This window comes from Lissotriton helveticus, chromosome 6, assembly GCF_964261635.1.
Source record: "Lissotriton helveticus chromosome 6, aLisHel1.1, whole genome shotgun sequence".
NCBI classification, from domain to species: Eukaryota; Metazoa; Chordata; class Amphibia; order Caudata; family Salamandridae; genus Lissotriton; species Lissotriton helveticus.
Window position 1 is genome coordinate 368,995,697 of NC_136067.1, and position 20,724 is coordinate 369,016,420.

The 20,724-nt window shown below is 49.3% G+C and overlaps 1 protein-coding gene across 1 annotated transcript in view; it reads left to right on the plus strand.

Moving 5' to 3' along the window:
• NOL10 (nucleolar protein 10) overlaps positions 1-20,724 on the plus strand; it is a 1,044,486-nt gene that overhangs the window by 176,507 nt on the left and 847,255 nt on the right. Inside the window, exon 6 of the mRNA XM_078647803.1 lies at positions 16,587-16,723. Within this exon, the coding sequence (XP_078503929.1) occupies positions 16,587-16,723 (137 nt within the window). The remainder of the gene's footprint in view (positions 1-16,586; positions 16,724-20,724) is intronic.

Sequence of the window (20,724 nt, forward strand, 5' to 3'; positions counted from 1 at the left end):
CCCTATTCTCATAATATTGTGCAGGAGCCAATATCTGGGCCGACGAAGAAACAGCCCATGAACTCTCAGAATCTTTTAACTTATTACAAAGTTCGGGAAGCAAATTAAAGACAAATTTGTCCACGAACAACCTTTGACCACCTTCAGTACTCATGTCCTGACCACTATGATCGATAAACGTCTCTTCAACCTAGTGAAGAAATCAGACACGCTCTCGTCTTTCTTCTGCTTGCATGCTGCTAACTTACCCCAATTCACTCGTAACGCAGGCATCATCGTCTTCATCAAATTAATAATTCTACCTGGCAATTCTGAAACTAAAGGTTCAGGTTTAGCACCTCCCTCTTGTCTACCATCTGCAGCAGCAATATTCGCCCAAGTATCTCCTAACTCTTGCGCATGATTCTCATGACGAATCTTCGCCCACAAAGGTTGTGGGACTACATTACCCATCAACATATCAATGTCAGCTAAATTCATAATACAAGCATCTACTGTCTAGGACAACTCTTTGTAATAACCAGCAGGATTCTTAAGAGGATCAGGTAAGGTCTGCTTAAGAGCTAAGACCTCTGCTCTCTTCCAAGGAACATGTACCCATAGTTGCTGAAAATGAGCCGGAGCGGCAACACTACCCTGATTTACATTAGCCTGAACTGCTTCCTTCCATACAGGAGGAACTTCTCTCATAGGATACTGTCTCACTTTTCTTCTAACAGAGGGATCAGGTTCGTACAATGTCTGAGGCGGAAGTCTAGATCTGAAAGCAAGTATCGTCTCTACGGCATCTGTAACATCAGATTCCACTATCATCCCTTTAGCAAAATCTGACGGAACATCAAGTAGTTCCTGCGATATCAAGCCCAAATCATTATCTTCCCATTCCTGACGCAGAAACATACACATCACATCAAAAACATACCTTTGCTTAGGCGGTTCCCACTGAAAGAAAACATCCATAACTGCTGGCAAACTATACCTTGAGGCATTTATAATCCATTTACGAGCCAACAAATCCAACACTGCCCGTTCCTCGGAACTAGGAAGCTGACTACGACTCTGCTTACGTTCCGAAACAGGGGTCATATTCAGTGACCCAAACAATGGAGACAACAAATTAGAAACAGTTTCTGTCATTCGTTTTCGAACAGAAGGAGAAGAAGCAGACAAAAGAACAGGAGAATAAGTATTCTGAGGCAAAGAAGGTGTAGGAATAAGAACAGTAGGAGTCTCAGATGCAGTAGTAGAAGGCAAAGGAGTTTGAGGCAAGGCTGTTAGCAAAGTTGGCGACCCTAGAGCGGGTTGCGCAGGAGGAGGTAAAACCATCTGTGGAGTACCGGGTGGCTGAACAACAGCAGGAGGTTGAACAACAAAGGGTGGAACAACCGGGGGTAATAGAGGTGCAGTAGCTCCCTGCACATAAGGAGGTGGTAATCTCAGTAGATGAGAGATCAAAGGATCTTTTTCAAGGTCTTCAATCGTTTTCGGAGGAGGAGACGGCAAGGCCGGATAACATTTATCTATGGCCATGCAACGCTGCCTATCTAAAATTTCACTCGCTCGCTCCTCTCCATCATCCCTATACTGCCTAGCAGCTTGTAGTTCTGACATATTCTTATCTTTCTTATCTCTTTTAGCTTGTTTAATTTCTCTCTGTTTGGCTTCCTTTCGCCAAAGGCGGAAAGAGTCAAACATTGCCGGCCGGGCTTTCTTCCTAAATAGCCTAACTTCTAGATTGTCTAAAATCTCTGTTTCAAAACTACCATGTGGGGGCCATTGCAAAACACCATCTTTTTTTGTGTAGCGGACCCATACTTCGTTATAAGTAATAGGGCCCACTCCGTGTTTAGAATAGAGCTCATAAGTCGGAGTTCCAACCGGAGGTACCGGACATGAATCCTCCAATCGGGAATCCCTGTTACAACCACAAACAAACCAATTACCAAATTTACCAAGACCAGGCATCTTGCTCACTAGTCTGGTTTCAAACTTCAAAGGGAATCAAAAAATGATACACTCGTAAATATACAAGCCCTTCGGCTTTGGGTACTGCAGCAACCAAATCAAAACCAAGGAACCAAACAAAGTCGTGGGAGCGACCCACTTATACTTAACCAAATATCTGTCACGCCACCAGAAGACCGTCTATCGTCTCGCTTTACAAACATCAATCGGAGGGTTCAAGACAAGGCGACAGTCAGGGCAGCAGTCCTTCGTAGCCGTTGGAAAGCGGGAAGCCTCGCAGAAAAGACTTTCGGTCCACGTCGACATGCAGGGGTCGCTGATGTTCTTATCTACCTGTGTTCCAAATAAACTTCCGTTTGGACTTCAAGACCGGTGTTTGGTCAGTTTATGTAGCTTTTCACACTGGCGACGAGGACCATCTTATCTCAGCGACCTCAACACCCTAAGAAGTAAAGAATTAGGTATTGGACGAACACCGCTAGTAAAGTAAGCAGACTGAAGGGCTGCGAGTCACCGAGGGAACAGCGGCGGAAGGTTGACAACGGTTATGGGTGCTGCCTCACTAAAGAACCTACCATTGCAGAGAAGCGTCGCACCGTGAGTAGCCAACCGTGCCAGCGAGGACTTTGCTGTCATCAGTGCCTGAAGGGGTGTGCGTATGTCCAGATGGCGGACTTCGCGGGAAAGACGGGTGTAGAAGTGGGAAGAAGCGAGGTGTCCCATCTCATCAGGAAGGAGCGCCGAACATACGCGTCGTAGAAGGGTGGCGGACCTGTGTGCCTGAAGTGTCTGTCGGAGCATCTAGACCTGCCTGCATCGCAACTGTTTGAAGTGTTGGCTGCGTGGGGGGTGAAGTAGCCTAGAACACTTCGGGGTGTTAGTTTGGTTTCCCGAGACCTTGCATGACCCGACAGCGTGCAACGAAGCAAGCCCTGCATGGCGCACTAACCTATAGCCTTCAGAGTGCATCAGGGGTGTCGAGCAGTGCCAGCTTCCCGTTTTCTTTGCTTATCCCTAGTGACTGAATGGATGACAGAGAATATCGTAACGTCAGCGGAAGAATCCTGATCCCAAGCCAGCGCTGAACTCCCCTGTGTCCCCCCCTTTGTTTTGATCCTCGCCATCTGCATATAAGGGTGTTAGGAGGATATCGGCTTAGTATTCTCCTCAGACTGGGAACATCCGGGTCTTGAACAAAGGCTGGGCTATATTTTCAAGATCACTATCACCTAAAGGAGAACTGACTTTCCACCACAGTGCCACCCGGTGGTTGATTTTGGGATCTATTGAATTATCTGTGAAAGGACAGCAACCTTATCCTGTTCAGTGAAACTATATTTTGTTAATTACACGTACTGTGTTGGTGTATGGTAGCTTGCCACTGTATTTACAAAATTTTGTTAACAGTACCCAGGAGTGTTTATTATTTAGAACTGTAAACATGCAGAGTGTGACACCTCCACCTTTCTTCTTGACCAACCCAGGGGAACCCGCTATTCAGTGGAAAAAGTGGAAAAAGGTGTTTTTAAATTAAGCCACTGTGTGTGGCCCGAATCTGGGGTTAGAGAGAAAGGTGGCACTATTGGCGTATTACGTGGGGGCAGAGGGGGAAGAGGTTCTTGATCACCTCCCAGACCTAGGTGTGCAAGAAGCGAGGGGGTTAAATGAACTAGAAATAAGCTTGAAAAAACTAGATCTGCACTATCTCCTGAAGACTAGCACCATTATGGAGCGATACCACTTTGGGAAAAGGATACAGAAAGAAGGGGAATCTATAGAGGATTTTGTCTCAGACCTTAGGAAACTAGCTGCGACATGCAAATTTGGGGGCGCAAGTGAGGAAAGGATCAGGAATCAGTTCGTATTAGCATGCAGGATGGAGCGGGTACGGGAAGAATTGTGGCTTAAGGATGACCCACCCCTAAGAGAGGTCCTAATAATAGCCAAGCAGGTAGAACACATGTTGCAGTGTGTCAGCGAGATAAAACAGGACAGTGGGGAGAAGAGAAGCGAAGACAAACCCAAAGTAAGTGAGGTGGTGACTGAGTCAGAGGCTGTGTCTGCGATCAAGGGACAGAAGATGGTGAATAAAGGACAGAATGAAGACAAATCGGGATGGTCATTCAAGGGTGCCTGCTACAGGTGCGGGAAGCAAGGACACATGGCCAATGATAAAGAGTGTCCTGCCCTCAAGTTCACATGCAACAAGTGTGGGAAGAGAGGCCATTTCAGGCAGTTTTGCAAAAGCGGACAGGGATTCAGTAGACAGGGTAAGGACAGGACAAACACGGTCGGTGGTGAAATAGTTGTGCAAGTGAAGGAAGGTCAGGTCTGCAGCCCTAAAGACACTCTAAAAGTAAAAGGCACCGAGTTGGAAGCGCTGTTCGATTCCTGTTCAAGGATAACTATTATCAGTGCGAAAGAGTTTTCACGTGTATCCAAAGGGAAGATAATCTTAAAGAAAATGGACGTGAGACCCGGTGGATATGCGGGTCGTCCAATCTCTATGAAAGGATACTTTTGGGACACAATCGAATACAAAGACAGAACAACAATGTCCAAGGTATACGTGTCCACGGTCGGCGACAACATCTTGGGCTGGCAAGCACAGAAGGAGTTAGCGGTATACCTGAATCCCAACAGCAACCCCCAAATTTTGATACAAGAGGTGCAAGAACAGGAAGAGGGTCTAGTGACAGAGTTCAAAGAAGTGTTCAAAGAAGAGCTGGGGTGTCTGAAAAACTACTGCCACAAGATCAAATTGAAAGAGAATGCGAAGCCGGTAGTAGCCAAAGTCAGGAAGCTACCCATTGCCATCCAAGAAGCGGTGAAGACAGAACTCGAGAAATTGTGCAAGGCAGGGGTTATAGAACCGGTGGAAGCGACAGAGTGGTTGGCACCCATCGTGGCCGCACAGAAAAAGGATGGGTCGGTTCGGCTGTGCATCGACCTTAGAGCCTTGAACAAGGAAGTTGTAGTCGACAGTTTCCCGCTGCCCAATATCACCCAGATGATGAGCATGCTAGAGGGCGCGAGGGTATTCTCCACGCTTGACCTTACCTCAGCCTACTTTCAAATCAAACTTCATGAAGAGTCGCAAGAACTCACGGCGTTCGTGACACCCATGGGGGCATACAAGTTCAAAAGGATGCCGTTCGGCTTGGTCTCTGCAGCAGCCGTGTTCCAGAGGCTCATGGGAAACATTTTGAAGGAGATTCCAGGGGTTGTATGCTACCAGGACGACGTCCTTGTGTTCGCCAGAGACCATAAAGAGCATGATAAGAGACTGAGACAAGTACTATCAAGGTTTAGGTCACAAGGGCTTACAGTGAAGAGAGAAAAATGCATGTTCAGATGCGCGGAACTAGACTTCTTGGGACACAAAGAAACGGCAGAAGGAATCCGTCCCAAGGCAGAGCTCCAGAACACCATTGTAAATCTGGCGGCCCCGAAAAGCAAGGAAGAGATCAGGTCTTTCATGGGAATGTTAGAGTTCTATGGAAAATTCATACAGAACATCGCAGGGAGAACGTATGCCATCAGGCTGTTGTTGAAAAAGGAGGCTGCGTTTGATTGGAGTCGAGAGTGTCAGAGGGAGTTCGAGGACGTGAAGAATGCTCTTGCAGAAGCACCCAGTCTGAAGTCTTACATACCTGATCGTGAAACAATAGTCACCACGGACGCAAGTGCCGAAGGGCTAGGTGCGGTGCTCACACAAAAAAACAAAGACGGAGAAGAAACGATAGCCTTCGCCTCAAGATCACTGCAGAAGTCAGAAGGAAACTACTCTGTGATCGAAAAAGAAGCGTTAGCAGTATTCTGGGCATTGAGCAAATTCAGAGATTTCCTGTGGGGCACAACGTTCATCCTTCGTACAGACCACAAGCCATTGGTGGAGGTTTTCAGTAAGAAGGGGCTAGATGCGATCTCCAGTAGGATCAGGCGTTGGGTGGTCGGCCTCCAGGAGTACACTTTCAATGTCGAGTACGTCCCAGGTACCCGGAATCTGGCGGCAGACTGCTTATCAAGGCTGGTGAAAGAAAGTGATGGGAAGGAGACGCAAGACAAAATGGAAGAAGATTTGGATGATCACCAAATGGAAAATGTTTGTGCCATCCAGAGGGCAATAGGTGAGGAGACATGGAAGTGCGCACTAAAGGATGACGGAGTGCAAGAGAGTAATGGACGGATGGAAACATGAAGATAAGCGCTTGGAGGCTTTTCGGCCATTCTGGATTGTAAAGGATGAGTTGTCCGTGGTTGACGATTGTCTGTTCAGAGGAACGAGGTTGGTACCTCCTGTGACGGTGAGAGAGAGTCTTATTGACATGGCTCATGATTTTTTTTTTTTTTTTTTTTAAATATATTTTTATTGCAGGAATCAGCAAACTGTTACATATATGACCATCACCAAAATTCCACTGAAATCAACTAACCGCATCCCGCTCACCCCCCGCAGCACATTTTCATACATAATCATTCAGCCCACAGTCCAAAGGCTGGGCGATAAAATCCAGCGGGAGCTCAGCAGGAGCGCAAGGCTGGTCCGGATGATCCACTGTCCGTCATCTGCTTTTCTAAACAAGCCCCAAAATCCAAAAGAAAGTCCCACCCACAAAACACTACAGTACAAAAAAACAGGAAAAATTCCCTCCCCAACCCACCCCCGCCATCAGTGTATGGTAGCAGCCGCAAAGGGATTCAAGAGAGATCCAAGATGAGCGTATCAATAACAGAAAACGCACTCGCCTATCGGGACTCAGGGCGCGCTGCAATCTCACCATCAGAGTCGTCAGGGGCGCAATAGTCTCTGAGGGCCTGTACTAGCGTCTCCCATTCTAGCGCTGCCTCCTGTGCTTTTTCGTTACGCTGTCTCCCAGCCAGTTGGTATCTCAACGTGCTTTCTCCCGCCGCCCACTTCAAGAGTTCGCTATGCCACCTGTTCCCAGTCGGACCAGCACGTGCCTTCCAGTTCCTGGTCACCTCTCGTTTGGCCAATAAAAGCCCTAAATCAATAAATTTACTGGAAATTTTGTTTTTGGGGGTATGTGGAAACCAATGCAAGAGACCCACCGCCGCATCGACCGATAGTGGTCTCCCCGTCACCTCCGTCAGGGTCCTCTCCACTTCCACCCAGTAGGAGGACAAACCCGGGCAGGCCCACAACATATGTAGGAGGTCCGCCTCCGGCGCCGGGCATCTGGGGCAGGTTGCTGAGCCCGTGGCGAAGTACTGTTGGATTTTCGCCGGGGTCAGATATGCCCGATGGAGTATGTAATAGTGGACCAACTGAAAACGGGCGTGGCGCGTCCCTTTCCAGGCCCGTCGTACGAGCTGAGACCAGGTCGCTTCCGGGATTTCCTTGCCTATGTCTGCCTCCCACCGGGCCTTCAGGGTCGTAAGGGGGGTCAGCCCTTCATTGATCAACCTACCGTAGAGGCAGGTGACCGCCTTCACCGTGCCCGCAGACATCATGACGTATTGGCACACCGGAGACGTAGGAGGTTCCTCCCGTCCGCCTTTCCAATGTGCCTGGATCGCACGGACCAGGGCCGAGTGCAACAGGAAGTCACCGTGGGGAATCCCGAAGCGGTCAATGAGCTCCTGAAAGGGCAAAAGTACCCCAGCCTCATAAAGATCCCCCACCAACTGCAACCCCGCGCCTTCCCAGTCCGCCAAACGCGACCAATCGCCGCCATGGGGCAAGGCCGTCAACATCCCCAGCGGTATTTCAGGCGCATACGGTATCCGCAATTGTCCCCGGGCGTGAGCCCGGTTCCAACATAGGCGAAGGGTCTTTTCCTCCAACGTCAGATCCTGCAAGGCCAAGCGTTGGCGTAGAGCTATGAAGGATAGGACATGCCTGGCTATCCCCATACCCCTCCTGTCCTCCGGGCCACGGAATTCCCTGGCAATCTCCTGGGTGAGGGTCTGGAGCTGCGCCGCCAGATAGTATTTCTCAAGATCCGGCACCGCGAGTCCCCCCTCGGCTTTCGGCCTCATCAGGGTCTTAAGGGCCACTCTACGGCGGCCCGAGCCCCAGAGGAAGCCGACTATCATCGACCGGAGGAGCCTAAAGGTGGCTGGCGGGATCCAAACCGGTAGCGCCCGGAAATAGTACAGCAGCCGAGGAAGGGCCACCATTTTGAGGAGAGCGACCCGCCCCGCCAACGAGAGCGGTAGCGTAGCCCAGAAGTCCATATTCCCCCGTAAAGCCCGACTGCATCTGGTAATGTTTCCGTCTAGGAGGTCAGATGGATCATGATAGATGTACACTCCCAGGTACCTGAAGCAGTCAGGTTCCCATCTAAGCTCTCTATTGAGGACCGGACTAGGGGTGCCTCTGCGAACCGGGAAAAGGCATGTCTTGGTCCAATTCACTCGTAGGCCCGAGACCACCCCAAACGCCGTGAGCGCCGTCTCAGCTCCATGTAAGGCCCCGACTGGGTCCTCAAGGAAGAGCAACAGGTCGTCGGCATATAACGAAACGTGGTGCGGGCCCGAAGGTGTCCAGAACCCACTGTAATGCGCCCCCGAACGGAGTAGCAATGCGAGGGGCTCCACCGCCAGCGCGAAGAGAAGTGGGGATAACGAACAACCCTGTCTCGTACCCCTTTCTACTGGGTACTCCGAGGAGATTAACGGACCCGCCCGAACCCCGGCCGATGCGGAGGCATATAAGACCGCGGTCCACCTGATGAAGCCCTCGCCGAGACCGAATCGCCGCAACACAGCGTGTAGGTAGTCCCATTCCAGGCTATCAAACGCCTTCTCTAAGTCCACCGATAGGACCACCGGGCACGGGGCATCCACCAGCGGGTCCCCCAGCAAGCGGAACAACCTACGGATGTTCATTGTTGTGTTGCGCTTGGGGATGAACCCAGCCTGGTCCTCATGCACCAGGGAGGTCATATGGCCCAGCAGTCTCGAGGCCAAGATGCTGCTCAGAATCTTATAATCGACCGTCAGCATCGATAAAGGACGGTAGGACGCCGGATCGGTCGAGTCCCGCCCCGGCTTGAGGAGGGGAACCACCAGGGCCTCGCGCATCGAGCCAGGCAGTCGGCCAAGCCTCTTCGCCTCTCTATAAACAGTCACCAGTCTTGGAGCCAAAAGGTCGGCATAGGCCGCGTAAAATTCCACAGGAAGACCATCCAGGCCTGGGGTTTTATTCCGCGCCATCTTCTTAATGGCGCTGCGGACCTCCCCTAGTTCAATATCGGACCCCAGGGCTTTCGCCACGTCGGGCTCCACTACTGGGAGCTCCAGGGGCCTCAGATAGTCCTCGAGAAGGTCAGGGTCTTTGGCAGCACGACTGCGATACAACTGGTCATAGTAGTGCCGGTAGCAGCCTAAAATCTCCGGTTGAGTGTGCACCATGGTCCCATTCGCCATGCGCATGGACGTCGTCAGTGAGGTCTGGCGCGTAGGGTTAGCCAGCCATGCCAGCAATGCGCTCGACCTATCCCCTTCTGCAAGGGACCGAACCGCATAGGCCTTGTAGTCGAAGCAGCGCAGCCGCTCAACCTCAGCCGCCACCGCCTCCCTTGCCTCCGCCGTGCGTCCCTGGAGTTCAGGGTGCCCGGGGCGGCGGAGTTCCAACTCACGGAGCCTCCGATCAGCCACGTCCAAGTCCTCAAGGATAACCCGCCTCACCCCTACCTTCTTAGAGATGCAATAACCCCTTACCACCACCTTAAAAGCATCCCATTCCAGTGCCCTCGAGCTCGCAGAGCCCCCATTGGACGCGAAATACTCCTCGATCTTATCACCTAAGTCCACTCTGAATACAGTGTCCTCGAGGGTCTCAGGGCGTAACTTCCAGGTGGGCACCGCCGGCGTCCCTGGAAACCAGCGAAGGGCCAGCAGGAGGGGATTATGGTCCGAAACGGTCCTAGTCAAGTATTCGGAACGGACGGCCGCTGAAACCAGTTCAGTCGAGCCAAGAAACCCGTCCAGCCGAACGTGCAACTCGTGAAGACCCGAAAAATAGGAGTAATCTCTAGCCTCAGGGTGTTGCGCTCTCCAAATATCCGTCAGACCCCACCGTGTCTGCCAGTCCCTACGGCCCTTGGCCACACGGCGGACCGGAGAATCAGGAAGGGGCGGGTGTGAACGATCGGTCTCCACATCCACTACCGAATTGAAGTCCCCACCGATCAGGAGGGGCCCCGTGAAAAAGTGGGCCAGCGAGCCCGATAACCTAGAAAGGAAGGCAATCTGGTCCATGTTAGGTGCGTAAACACAGCAAACGTTCAGGGCCCTCCCCCCCAGAGTACCCGAGATGGCCACGTAGCGCCCCTCTGGATCTACCACTGAGTTTGTGACCTGGAAGGGAACCCCAGCCCTAATCCAGATTAGCGCCCCCCTGGCATACGCTGAGTACGACGTATGAAAGACCTGCCCCCTCCATCTGCGCTGTAGCGCCGCCCCTTCCGCCTTGGTCAAATGGGTCTCCTGCAGCAGCGCCATTTGTATTCCCCTACGCACTAAATAAGCGTGGACTTTGTGCCGCCTAGACATGGTATGAAGCCCCCGCACGTTCCAAGTAATACACTTCACATTAGCAACGTCAGCCATTGTCCCATACTGTTCGTGCAAAGTCTCCCCATCCGGGTCTCAACAAAAAGCATACAACAATCCCCCCAGCACTGATGGCGGTCATTTCCCCCAACCAGAACTCAACAACTCTTACAGTAACCAAACCCCTGCCCACCCTCCCCAGAACAGGACCCAAATAATTCCATCTAGTTCCCATCCAAACCAAGCCCTCAGAAAACCCTTCGTCCCAAACTAATCCTACGGTCGCCACCGTAGGAAGGCCTTAAGGGCCGGGTGCAGGCTGGGCGGTGGCAGTGGGCCCCCGACGCCCTGGCTACCAGGACTAATGCAAGCCCCAAACAGCAACGGAAACCCCCTGGGCAAAGGCAAGGCACCCCACCCCCCGCTTCTTCGAGGATCATGCTGACCCATCGGCTCCCGCCACCCCCGCTACGGGCCCCCACCCAAAAGGATGCAGCTCACCCCGTCAACCTTGTCCATCAAGAAGGTCCTCAGCCGATTTTGGCGTGACCTCCGGTGTGCCGGTGCTATCTGCCACCGAGTCCTCCGAGTCCGTCGATGCCCCCTCGCCACCAGGGTTCTCCTCTTCCGCGATATGCATCATCTCGTGAACCAGACAACGCAGACAGCACCTCCAGTACCCCCTTCCGCTCCGTCGATGTCTCCGCAGTAGAAGGGCCGCCCGACCGGCCCCGTCGACCCCGCACCCTCGTGGATCGCCGTCGCCGTCCTGGCTCCGCCGTTGGCTGAGATGCGGAGGCAAAGCCATCTTTCCCAGCTCTATAAAGTTCAAGCCAATTACAGGCATCTTCCGGGGTATCAAAAAATTGAGACTTGTCATCGACAATGACGCGGAGCCGTGCAGGAAATAAGAGCGAGTATTGGATGCCCTTGCTTCGAAGCTCGCGCTTGACCGTCAAGAATGAAAACCGCCTGCGTTGGGTTTCATAGGTGTAGTCCGGGAAGATGTTCACCTGGCTGTTCTCCACCTTGAAGGGGCCATTATGTCTAGCGGCATTGAGAATGAGGTCCCTGTCGCGAAAATGGAGGAGGCGCGCCACCACCGGGCGCGGCGCACGGCCTTGTTGCGGTGGCCTCGCTGGGACTCTATGAGCTCGTTCAAGGGTGTAGAAAGAGGATAGGCCCTCCGGGGCCACCGTGTCTCGGAGCCAGGCCTCCAAGTAGGCCACCATGTCGCCATCCTCGATCTTCTCCGGCAGGCCCACCACACGGATGTTGTTGCGCCTGTTACGGCCTTCCGCATCCTCCGCTCGCTGCTCCAGGGCAGAAATCCGGGTCAGGGCATCTTTCATTGCCGCGGCCAAGGTGCGCTGCGCCGGCTCCAAGGTCTTCACCGAGCCCTCCACTTCTTTGACCCTGTCCGACAGCTTGCCATGATCCGCCCTGAGGAGGCCCAGGCTCGTCGCCACCTGGGCAATGTCCTGCTGGAGGGCCGAGCGTGTGGTCGCAATCGCCTCCAGGACGCGATCAAACTGTTGCTGCAGCGGCGCGCCACCAGCACTCCCCGGGTTTCCATGGCCTTCCTTGTCCGTGGTCTCCGAGTCAGAGGCCGCCGGGGTGGCCCCCTTGGCCCCTCTCGGCTTCCCCATGCCGCTGGAAGTGCACAGTGCGGACTCAGAGGAGGGCGCCACCCAGTGCGGGCGCCGACTATAACTCCCCCGAATGCAGGCCCTCGGGGTGAGGGCCGGTGTTCCTCCTCTCCAGGGCCAGGCGGGTCTCCTCAGTTTCGGCTCGCGCCACCCCCGTGTCGTCTGAGGGCGCCGAGGAGGAGGCGGAGACACTCGGCGCCAGGCCGGGTAGGCCAGTCCGGCTGATGAGGATCTGGAACGAGGGCCACCTACACCACCAGAGACTTTTTGACGCCAGGGGGTTGTGCTTCCCATGGGATCGGGTCAAACGGGGGATGCAGCCAAGCGCCGCGTCGGGGGTCGGCACCTCCGTCAGGCCCTCCAGGCGTCCGTGTGCCGGGGTCCACTATGGTAGGGGCCTCCGACCTCCCGGGCGCAGTTACCAATATCAGAGTCTCAGCAGTGCAAAGTCCAGCTCCTCACTCTCCAGGAAAACACAAGAGCGGAGGGCACGCCATGACCAACGATGTTCTCTCAGGCTAATGGTCCCGTCTAAGGGGACCAAGGGGTCCGGGCGCCATATTGGGTCGCTCTCCGCGGGACCACAAACTTCAAGTTTCGGGCGGATCACCACCCGTCCAGGCTGTGCCAGGCGTCCCAGCAGGGTCCAGTTGGGCTGAATAACGATTTGCGGGGGCTAGGGTGCCCCGCGGCCTCCGATTAACAGGATAATCCCGGGCTCAGTCCCGGAGCCGAGCTCTCAGGCGACCATCGCCATCGGCGCCCAAGCCACGCCCCTCATTGACATGGCTCATGATGGCCACCTGGGCATCACCAAGACCAAACAAAGGCTGAGAGAAGACTATTGGTGGCCGAGCATGGACCTGGCGATTGAAAGGAAAGTGAGAGACTGCATCCCATGCAGCATCAGCGACAAAGTGCTGAGGCAATTGACACCTCCAATGGTGTGCAGACCACCACCAACAGGGCCCTGGGAGTAGTTGGCGTTGGATATCGTTGGTCCATTGACAGGAGAGGTGCGCACTCCGTATATTCTGGTGCTCATGGATCTGTACTCCAGATGGCCAGAAGTGAAGTTGGTGAGCGAAATCACGACTAAGATCGTCATCGAGTTCCTTCAAGGGCTGTTCGAAAAGGAAGCATTACCCAGCAGTCTACTCACAGATAATGGGGTACAACTGTGCTCGAAGGAGATGAAGGATTTCCTCGGGGAGAGAGGAATCACACACAAGCGATGTGCCCTGTACCACCCAGAGACAAACGGCATGGTAGAGCGTTTTAATAAGACCCTCAAAGAGAGCATCCAGTTAGCCAAGGCCAGCGGCATGAATTGGAGGGAAGAGGTATGGAGGTGCATTGAAGCATATAGGTTCACCCCGCACCAGACAACGGGGGTCACCCCGTTCGAAATGCTCCGAGGAAGGATTCCTAACACCAAACTGTCACCAGGGTGGATGGGGTGGCGTAAGGGTTGGTCGGACCACTCCAAAGAAGTGAAAGGATTAGTAAGGCAGGAAAAAGCTAGGGGGAAGAAGAAAGAAAGATTTGACAGGCTTAACTCTACACGGGAGGCTGGTTTCAAAGTAGGTGATGACATAAAGATCAGGACACCCACCGGCAGGGCAAGTTGGTCAGGATACAGTAGGCCCACCAAGATCACGAAATTGTTCAGGAATGCTGTAAAGACCCAGGAGGGGAAGATTTGGAACCTGGGGAGAGTAGTGAAATTTTGCCCACCCGGTCGAGGTTCAGATAGAGGCAGTGAGAGGGAGGACGACTCCGAGGAAAACAAGGATCTCCTTCCCAGGAAACGGTGGCCGAACCCCCAACCTGGGGGAAGGGTTAGCCAGAGAATGACCAGACCACCCAGACATTTTGAGCAGTACATAATGATGTAATTCTTCTGAAATAATTGTTTGTTGTGTTATTTGTCTTTTGGTTCTTTACGCAGGGGAGGGGGATGTGTGGCATCTTCCACTATTTCTCACCCTCGGCAGCTCAGCTGACATTGGAGCGGCTTGCGGTGACGTCATGCCGAATGTCACCGCGACGAGCGTTCTAAGTCGAGCGCCTCAGGGAGAGAAAGTGTCACCTGCCAGAGATTGCTGTGGCTGGAGTCGCTGATGTTCTTATCTACCTGTGTTCCAAATAAACTTCCGTTTGGACTTCAAGACCGGTGTTTGGTCAGTTTATGTAGCTTTTCACAGGGCCCTCCTCCAGAGTTTCCTCACATGGCTCCTCGCAATCTTCGGGCTTGGACCGGTACCACTGAAGTCGCCAACTGAAGAACTGGGATTTCAAGTACCCAGCGGCGCCAGGGACACGCCCGAAGTCCTCTGGATTCCCTTGCCTTGGTATACAGAGACACGGAATACTTCTAGGTGGCGTCAGAGATCAAATTTATTAGCTGCAGCTAGTAGCAGAAATCCCAGCAATACAACACGGTGTACAACTCAAGAAACTGCTCAATTTTCATAGAGCAAGACATCATTATTTATACACATTTTACTCATTATAAATGCACACCCACTGCGACAAATTCTGACAAATAGAATACATTTTACATACATCATCACATTCCAAAAAGCTCACTTTACATCGTTCCAACCCACAGGTTAATTATTAGGACTGTCCCAAATTCGATCTTTGCAAGCCGGACAAAACCTATAATTAAAAGCATTCCCCATGAAATGAAAAGTCGTAAGAAAAGAAACAATTTAGATGCTGAGTAGGATAAGACATGTGCAAGGAAACTAAGAGTTAATGATCTCCTGAACATTGACTGCCAATTTCAGATAACAATCTGCTAGTGAAACTGGTTTTGCAAAAGGTCAGTTTCAGGTGAAAAGGGTCACTTTCTCTGCAGTTCATTCAGAGTCAGAAAAACCCAAGTTAATATATGCACAAACTCAGAAGGCCAAGCTACTTGTTCATCAGGCCTCTTTCACAGGCCTAAGTGAGGGCAAGACTAAAATGGAGTCACGAACAAAATGGAGTCGGGCTTGAGAATTTCAGAACCACAAAGGCACAGGCCATTGAAAACTGTAATCTATCATTCTGACCCCTCTAACCCACCTGTTCAACTTAACCCTCAAATGCAACTTAACTCCCTTCCCTAAGGATTTGGTGTGGTTTGGTATGTCCTTTGTGGGGCAGAGATAAGAATAATATGTCTTGTGGCTCCTGTCTGTAATGGCATAGGCGAACTAAGTAACTATGGACTGGAATTGTGCCAAGAGTAATTACTAGTGGGTGAATTGAATTTAAGCATGCCACCTATCCCATTTTGTGCTGCCTAATGGAATCTCCCTGAGTAGGAGGGTATGCCCAAATGTGGGTTCTGTGTTTGGTGTGCCGCAGACCTCAAGCTGAACCTCACTTATGAGAGCTAGCAAGACTGAAACTGGTCTGGGGTTGTTTGTGTTCCTGTTCTGAGTGGACCAGGTTGGACAGTTTGGTTTGGACTGTCTCATGTGGGACAGGGTTAAAACCGATGTGCTTATGTTTGTTCCATGTTTTATACTTAAGAGATGAGCTAGAGGATAATGTACTGCAATGCAGCCAGTAGTCATTACCAGTGACTGCTTAAGTGGGTTTCCTTAAAAAGTAGGGGAGTAGGCCTAATTTAGGTTATGAGCTCACTGTGCAGTAGGACTCAAACTACACCTCATTGATAAGGTCCACAATGGCCAAAACCACTCCGGGAGTATTGTTTGTGTACCTGTTCAGAGGAGACTGGCCTTGTTAGGCAAGGCTAACGTGTGTCTGCGTATGCTTGGTCTCACTCTGTAATTGCACAAATGAACTACAGAACAGTGGACTGGAATGCAGTTCAGAGCACTGATCAATGCCTCAGATTAATTCAAAGATTCTAGTAATAACTTTTTTGCAACTACTGGCCCCAGAAATTGAAAAACCCTCAGCAGATTTCTCCACTTCGCCCTTTTTCCTGTTATTTTTCAAACCACCTAAAAGTATAGTATTTATTATGTAAAAAACTAAGGCCTTCAAGAATGCTTCTCCTACATCACTAACTTTGTCATTTCTGCTTGGCCTATGTCCTGACCCTCCCAAACCTCTCTGCTGTCCTTGGACAAGTCCACCATCCCACATGTTTGCATGCAATGACCAAATTGGGTATCTCCCAGACGGATTGTTCTTCCTCTGAGTTTGTGGAAAGACTATACAAAATCTATTTGCACTCTTCTTGCTCCTTATTCATGGTACCCTCCAGGGGAGAACCAAGGGTTTTGTCCTTGGCTTTCTACTAGTTACTTTCAGCATCATATTCCTAGGAAGCATTATGGATTCCACTGTGGCAGTATTTCCAACAGTCTTACACGTAACAAACTACTGTCAAATTTTGAATTCATCTGAAGGGGTTACGCAACAAAATGTAAGATAGCTAGAGAACTAGGACCGTTGTAATGTTTTGATTTCTCCTTCCAGATTGTGTTCCTGCAGTGTGATAGATACGTTGAGTTCCATTCACAGCACGGACGTTATTTCAGGCTGCGAATACCAAAGTTTGGAAGAGATTTCTCATACCACTACCCATCCTGTGACCTTTATTTTGTGGGAGCAAGGTAAAAAAACAGACAGCATGTCTTCTGTTTGATTGTTGACTTGTGACTGCTTGCTTCTCTTGATCAGTTTACTGTTGTGTTTCAAAGACAAAATGTCTTATTCGATGATTGATTTCTGCTTGGAATCCTGCTGAACAGTAAGTTCAGAAATCATTAGGTGATTTTGTCAGTACTGAATCAATGCTTATGAAACATACTATATAATAAACGTTACTAAGTACATAAACTGATTTCTCAGCAGAAGCACTATTTGGCGAATGTTGAAGTAGTGTGGTTGCAGTTAACTTTCTTATATCATTTGGAATATTCTCACTCGATGAAAACACCAAGAAGTTATGGTTTCAATAGCAGAGGCATTGCTGGGGTAATTGGAAGGTAGACAGAACATTGCTACTTTCGTTTTTGGATTTTGTATCAGTCCCTCTATTAAGGTCATTGTTTGTCTCTGAATTCCCATTGCGAACGATGAACCTTCGAATCTTTTAGGCTTGGCTGTTGTTAATTATAATTTCTATGATGCAATTTAGTCACGTCGTAGTGAAGCACTTTGCAGGTAACTGTAAGAAATGTTTTTTGTCAAATTGAGAAAGGGGGCTGGTATGCAGCGCTAATAAATATAGATATAACAAGTCAATATGACAGGACAGAAGAGAATAAGTGCACTTTCACGGTGTTCTGGAAAGCAAGAGGTTCAGGATTCATGTGTATCTTTTCCAGAAGTAAATTCTAGGTTCGCAGGTGAAAAAAAGATAAAGCCTATTTCTGCATTTTTGAGATCTTGACCTTCAGGGTTTCCGAGGTGAGATTTCATTTACTTTGTTCAGGTAAATTTGGAACTGCTTTCTTAGAAAAGTTTGTCCTTCAGATATGTTTTGTGTCTTAAGTGCATGACTTTAGAGGACTGAACACAGGCCTTAAATTGTTTCCATGCATCCATGGGCTGCCAGTACATCATGCTCCGGATTGGAGGAATGTAGCATTTTTTGAAGCACTGGTTTTCATGTGAGTGAGAGAGGATTTACAAAATAGTTCAGTATGGTATTTCCTCCATTAGTATTGAACTAATGACTGGACTACTGTTTTCAACTTATCTTGTGGTATAAGGGCCTTTAAATTCATTTAGTTTGAAGGGTGCATTTTTTGACTGTAGTCTAGTATACGACCAGGATGTTTTGGGCAAGGAACAATAAAGTATTGGCTACCGCAAGGTAGAACCCTGAGGCACGCTGAAAGAGGAGTGGTAGTGCCATACATTTTCATAAATTGAGGTATTTATGCTAAGAAGGATGTGTATGTACCAACACATAATTCCCCCCCAATTATCAACAGTGTAAAAAAGATTTAATAGTGCGCATAATGGGGTGTAGTGTCAAAGTTCAGTGATAAACCCAAAAGAGCCATTTAGCTACCTTTTCTTTTGTGCTAACAAGCTCCCACTTCCAAGAGTGAAAAATAGGCATGGACCTTGATGCCGAAGTGCCCAATACCAATGCCTCTTAAAACTGCTTAGCAAAGATCATGAAAGTTTGTCAATGATCTCTCACCCCACAAATCACTAAATGTGACAATGCCTCTCTTTAATTACTATACTGGCGAAGAAGCCTAACCCATGCCCACTGGTGCTTGCCACCTGCCATTCTCTCTCTGGCGTTCCTTGCCTAGCCAAAATACCTCTTTGTTATTAACACACATTTCTGAGCTTATTTGAAGCAGCATGACCTGATGAGTGATGACCAAACTGGGGTCCTTCCTCAGTGAAGAACTGGGATCGTCATTTTCAACATTTGTGGAAATCTACTTTTTGGCATGGACCAAGGTCAACCTTATCCTCTAATCTCCCTTCACCTTTCTGTCGCTTTTGAACTTCTTGAAACCAACTGGTGGCTGTCAATCAACCCTGTAATATCTTCCCTCACTCCTATCCAGCTACCCTTACCAGATAACAGCTTGCCTCATTTCTGACCCATTCGAACATAATCACCTGTTAAATCCTCCAAGTATTAGCTATCGTCCCAACTCTTCATAAATGTACATTGTACCTCATTGAACAATATTCAGGGGATACAAACTAAGGCTACCATATGTGTCTGATGGTAGCCAAATTCACATTAAGGTCACCAAAGATTCTGCTAATTGCCAAAATGTCATTGGGTACCTGGAGAGTTTTACAATATTGGATGCACTTGAGGCTTCTTGCTCTTAACTCATTGAGACTGCACTTTGTTTCTTGGTCTAGGCGGACCATGCTTGTTCTCATCCTGCTACTTCCTCATATAACCCCATTGGCCCTTGAAGATGTAGTTTCTAAATTAAAGAACAGTCAGAACTACTTCCAGATGTAATCATATTCTTGGGTCCACCCTTTGAAAATGCTTCTTTTATCCCTCCATAATGAAAAAGTCCACAGATGTAGTTGATCCCTGAAGACTTAACTCTTCTGTTAGGCATCTGGTCTGCACCATCACTGATGATCAAACTTTATTATCAGTTTACTTTATCTGACTCCCTGCTCAGCTTGTCACCCTCTCTCCACTTCATTTAATTGTTTTGAAGTTACCTCTAGATTGCCCCAGTTCTATATATACATCACCTAGAACGTAAAGTGTACCAGTTTCTGTATTACATCTCTGGTTAAAATCTGATGAACAGGGGTTAACAGAGTTAGAAGTGACAGTGTGTGATGTTCGTTGAAGGTGAACTGCTTTGTTAATGAGCTTTCCTAAGAAGGGTAAAACGCCTGAGATTGGCCCAGAGTTGTTTGCTTTAGACTACACATTATTTGACCTGATTTGAAGGGGGAAGACCACTTGGAACAAAGATGCTGGATATTGTTACAAATTACTGTTCAAGTAGCAGAGCCTTTGTTTAGTAATGCATCTATAATAATGTCTGAGAATGAAATTGATGTGAAGGATGATACAATTAGTGTCATACTATTGGAGTCCAGAAAGATGAATACTGGTCAGTAGGAGTTTTCTCAGCTCCCTGGGCCTTAATTATCAGCATGAGAAAAATGTGTGCACATTTCTTAATGAATAATCAATGTAGGAGGTGGTGTTTTGGGTGGGGTTAGCATGGACCCCAAATCATGGTTTAAGCAGTGTTTAATAATAGCAGAGAAGAAAATTTCAGGAGATTAAGTTTATTTGGAATCAGGCATATTGTGATTTGGCTTGAGTGCACCGGCAGGGCTGTGTGGGCCTTGGGGTCCCCATGCTGCCCCAACATTAAAAATGCTGTGGAATGCCCAGATTTAGTGCTCCCAACTTCTGTCTTGCATGCTCCCTTGACCAAGATCTAGCTTTCTGCCTAATTTGGTGTAATTCTGTTCAGCTGTTTTGGCTGAAGCTCTGTTTTAATTTTCCTATTGAAAAAGAATTACGCCAACGCATTTTGGGACCCCCCTTTTCTCAGTCTCTGCTGGACAGATCACCCGGAAACTTTCCAGAAAGAAGCTGAGGGGGATGAGACTTTTGTTTGGAAAGGTGTTTGAAGATTCATCAAATTGTACCAAAGTTATTAGCAAACCAAAAAATGCTATTCCTTTGAAATCGTGGTCCTATATTTCCCTATGTTAAAGTTACAGTTAGTTAGTTATTCCTCGTTGTACATTAGTGGATGATGGAAAGTTTTGTGGTGTTTGGTCGAGGGGGTGCAAAGAAAAAAGAGGGGTCCCAAAACTGATTTGGATCCCCAATGCATTTTACATAGACTTTTTTGTTTTTGAACTTGGCGCCAAATCAGCAGTACGGATCTGAATGAAATTTCACAGGAAAGTACAGTATACTATAAAAATGATCCTTTTTCACAAGGAAACTACATTGGTTTGGTGGTTGTTAAGTTATAAGGCAAAGCAACTCAGTGATATTTGTTGTCACAGTAGTACAGCATTACATAGCGATGACTTCACAAAATATGATTGGCTACTGGCAGATAGTCCACAGTGGAAAGGCAGCCATGTTGGATTAACAAGAGAGGTTTGTCTGCGTGCTGTTTATTAA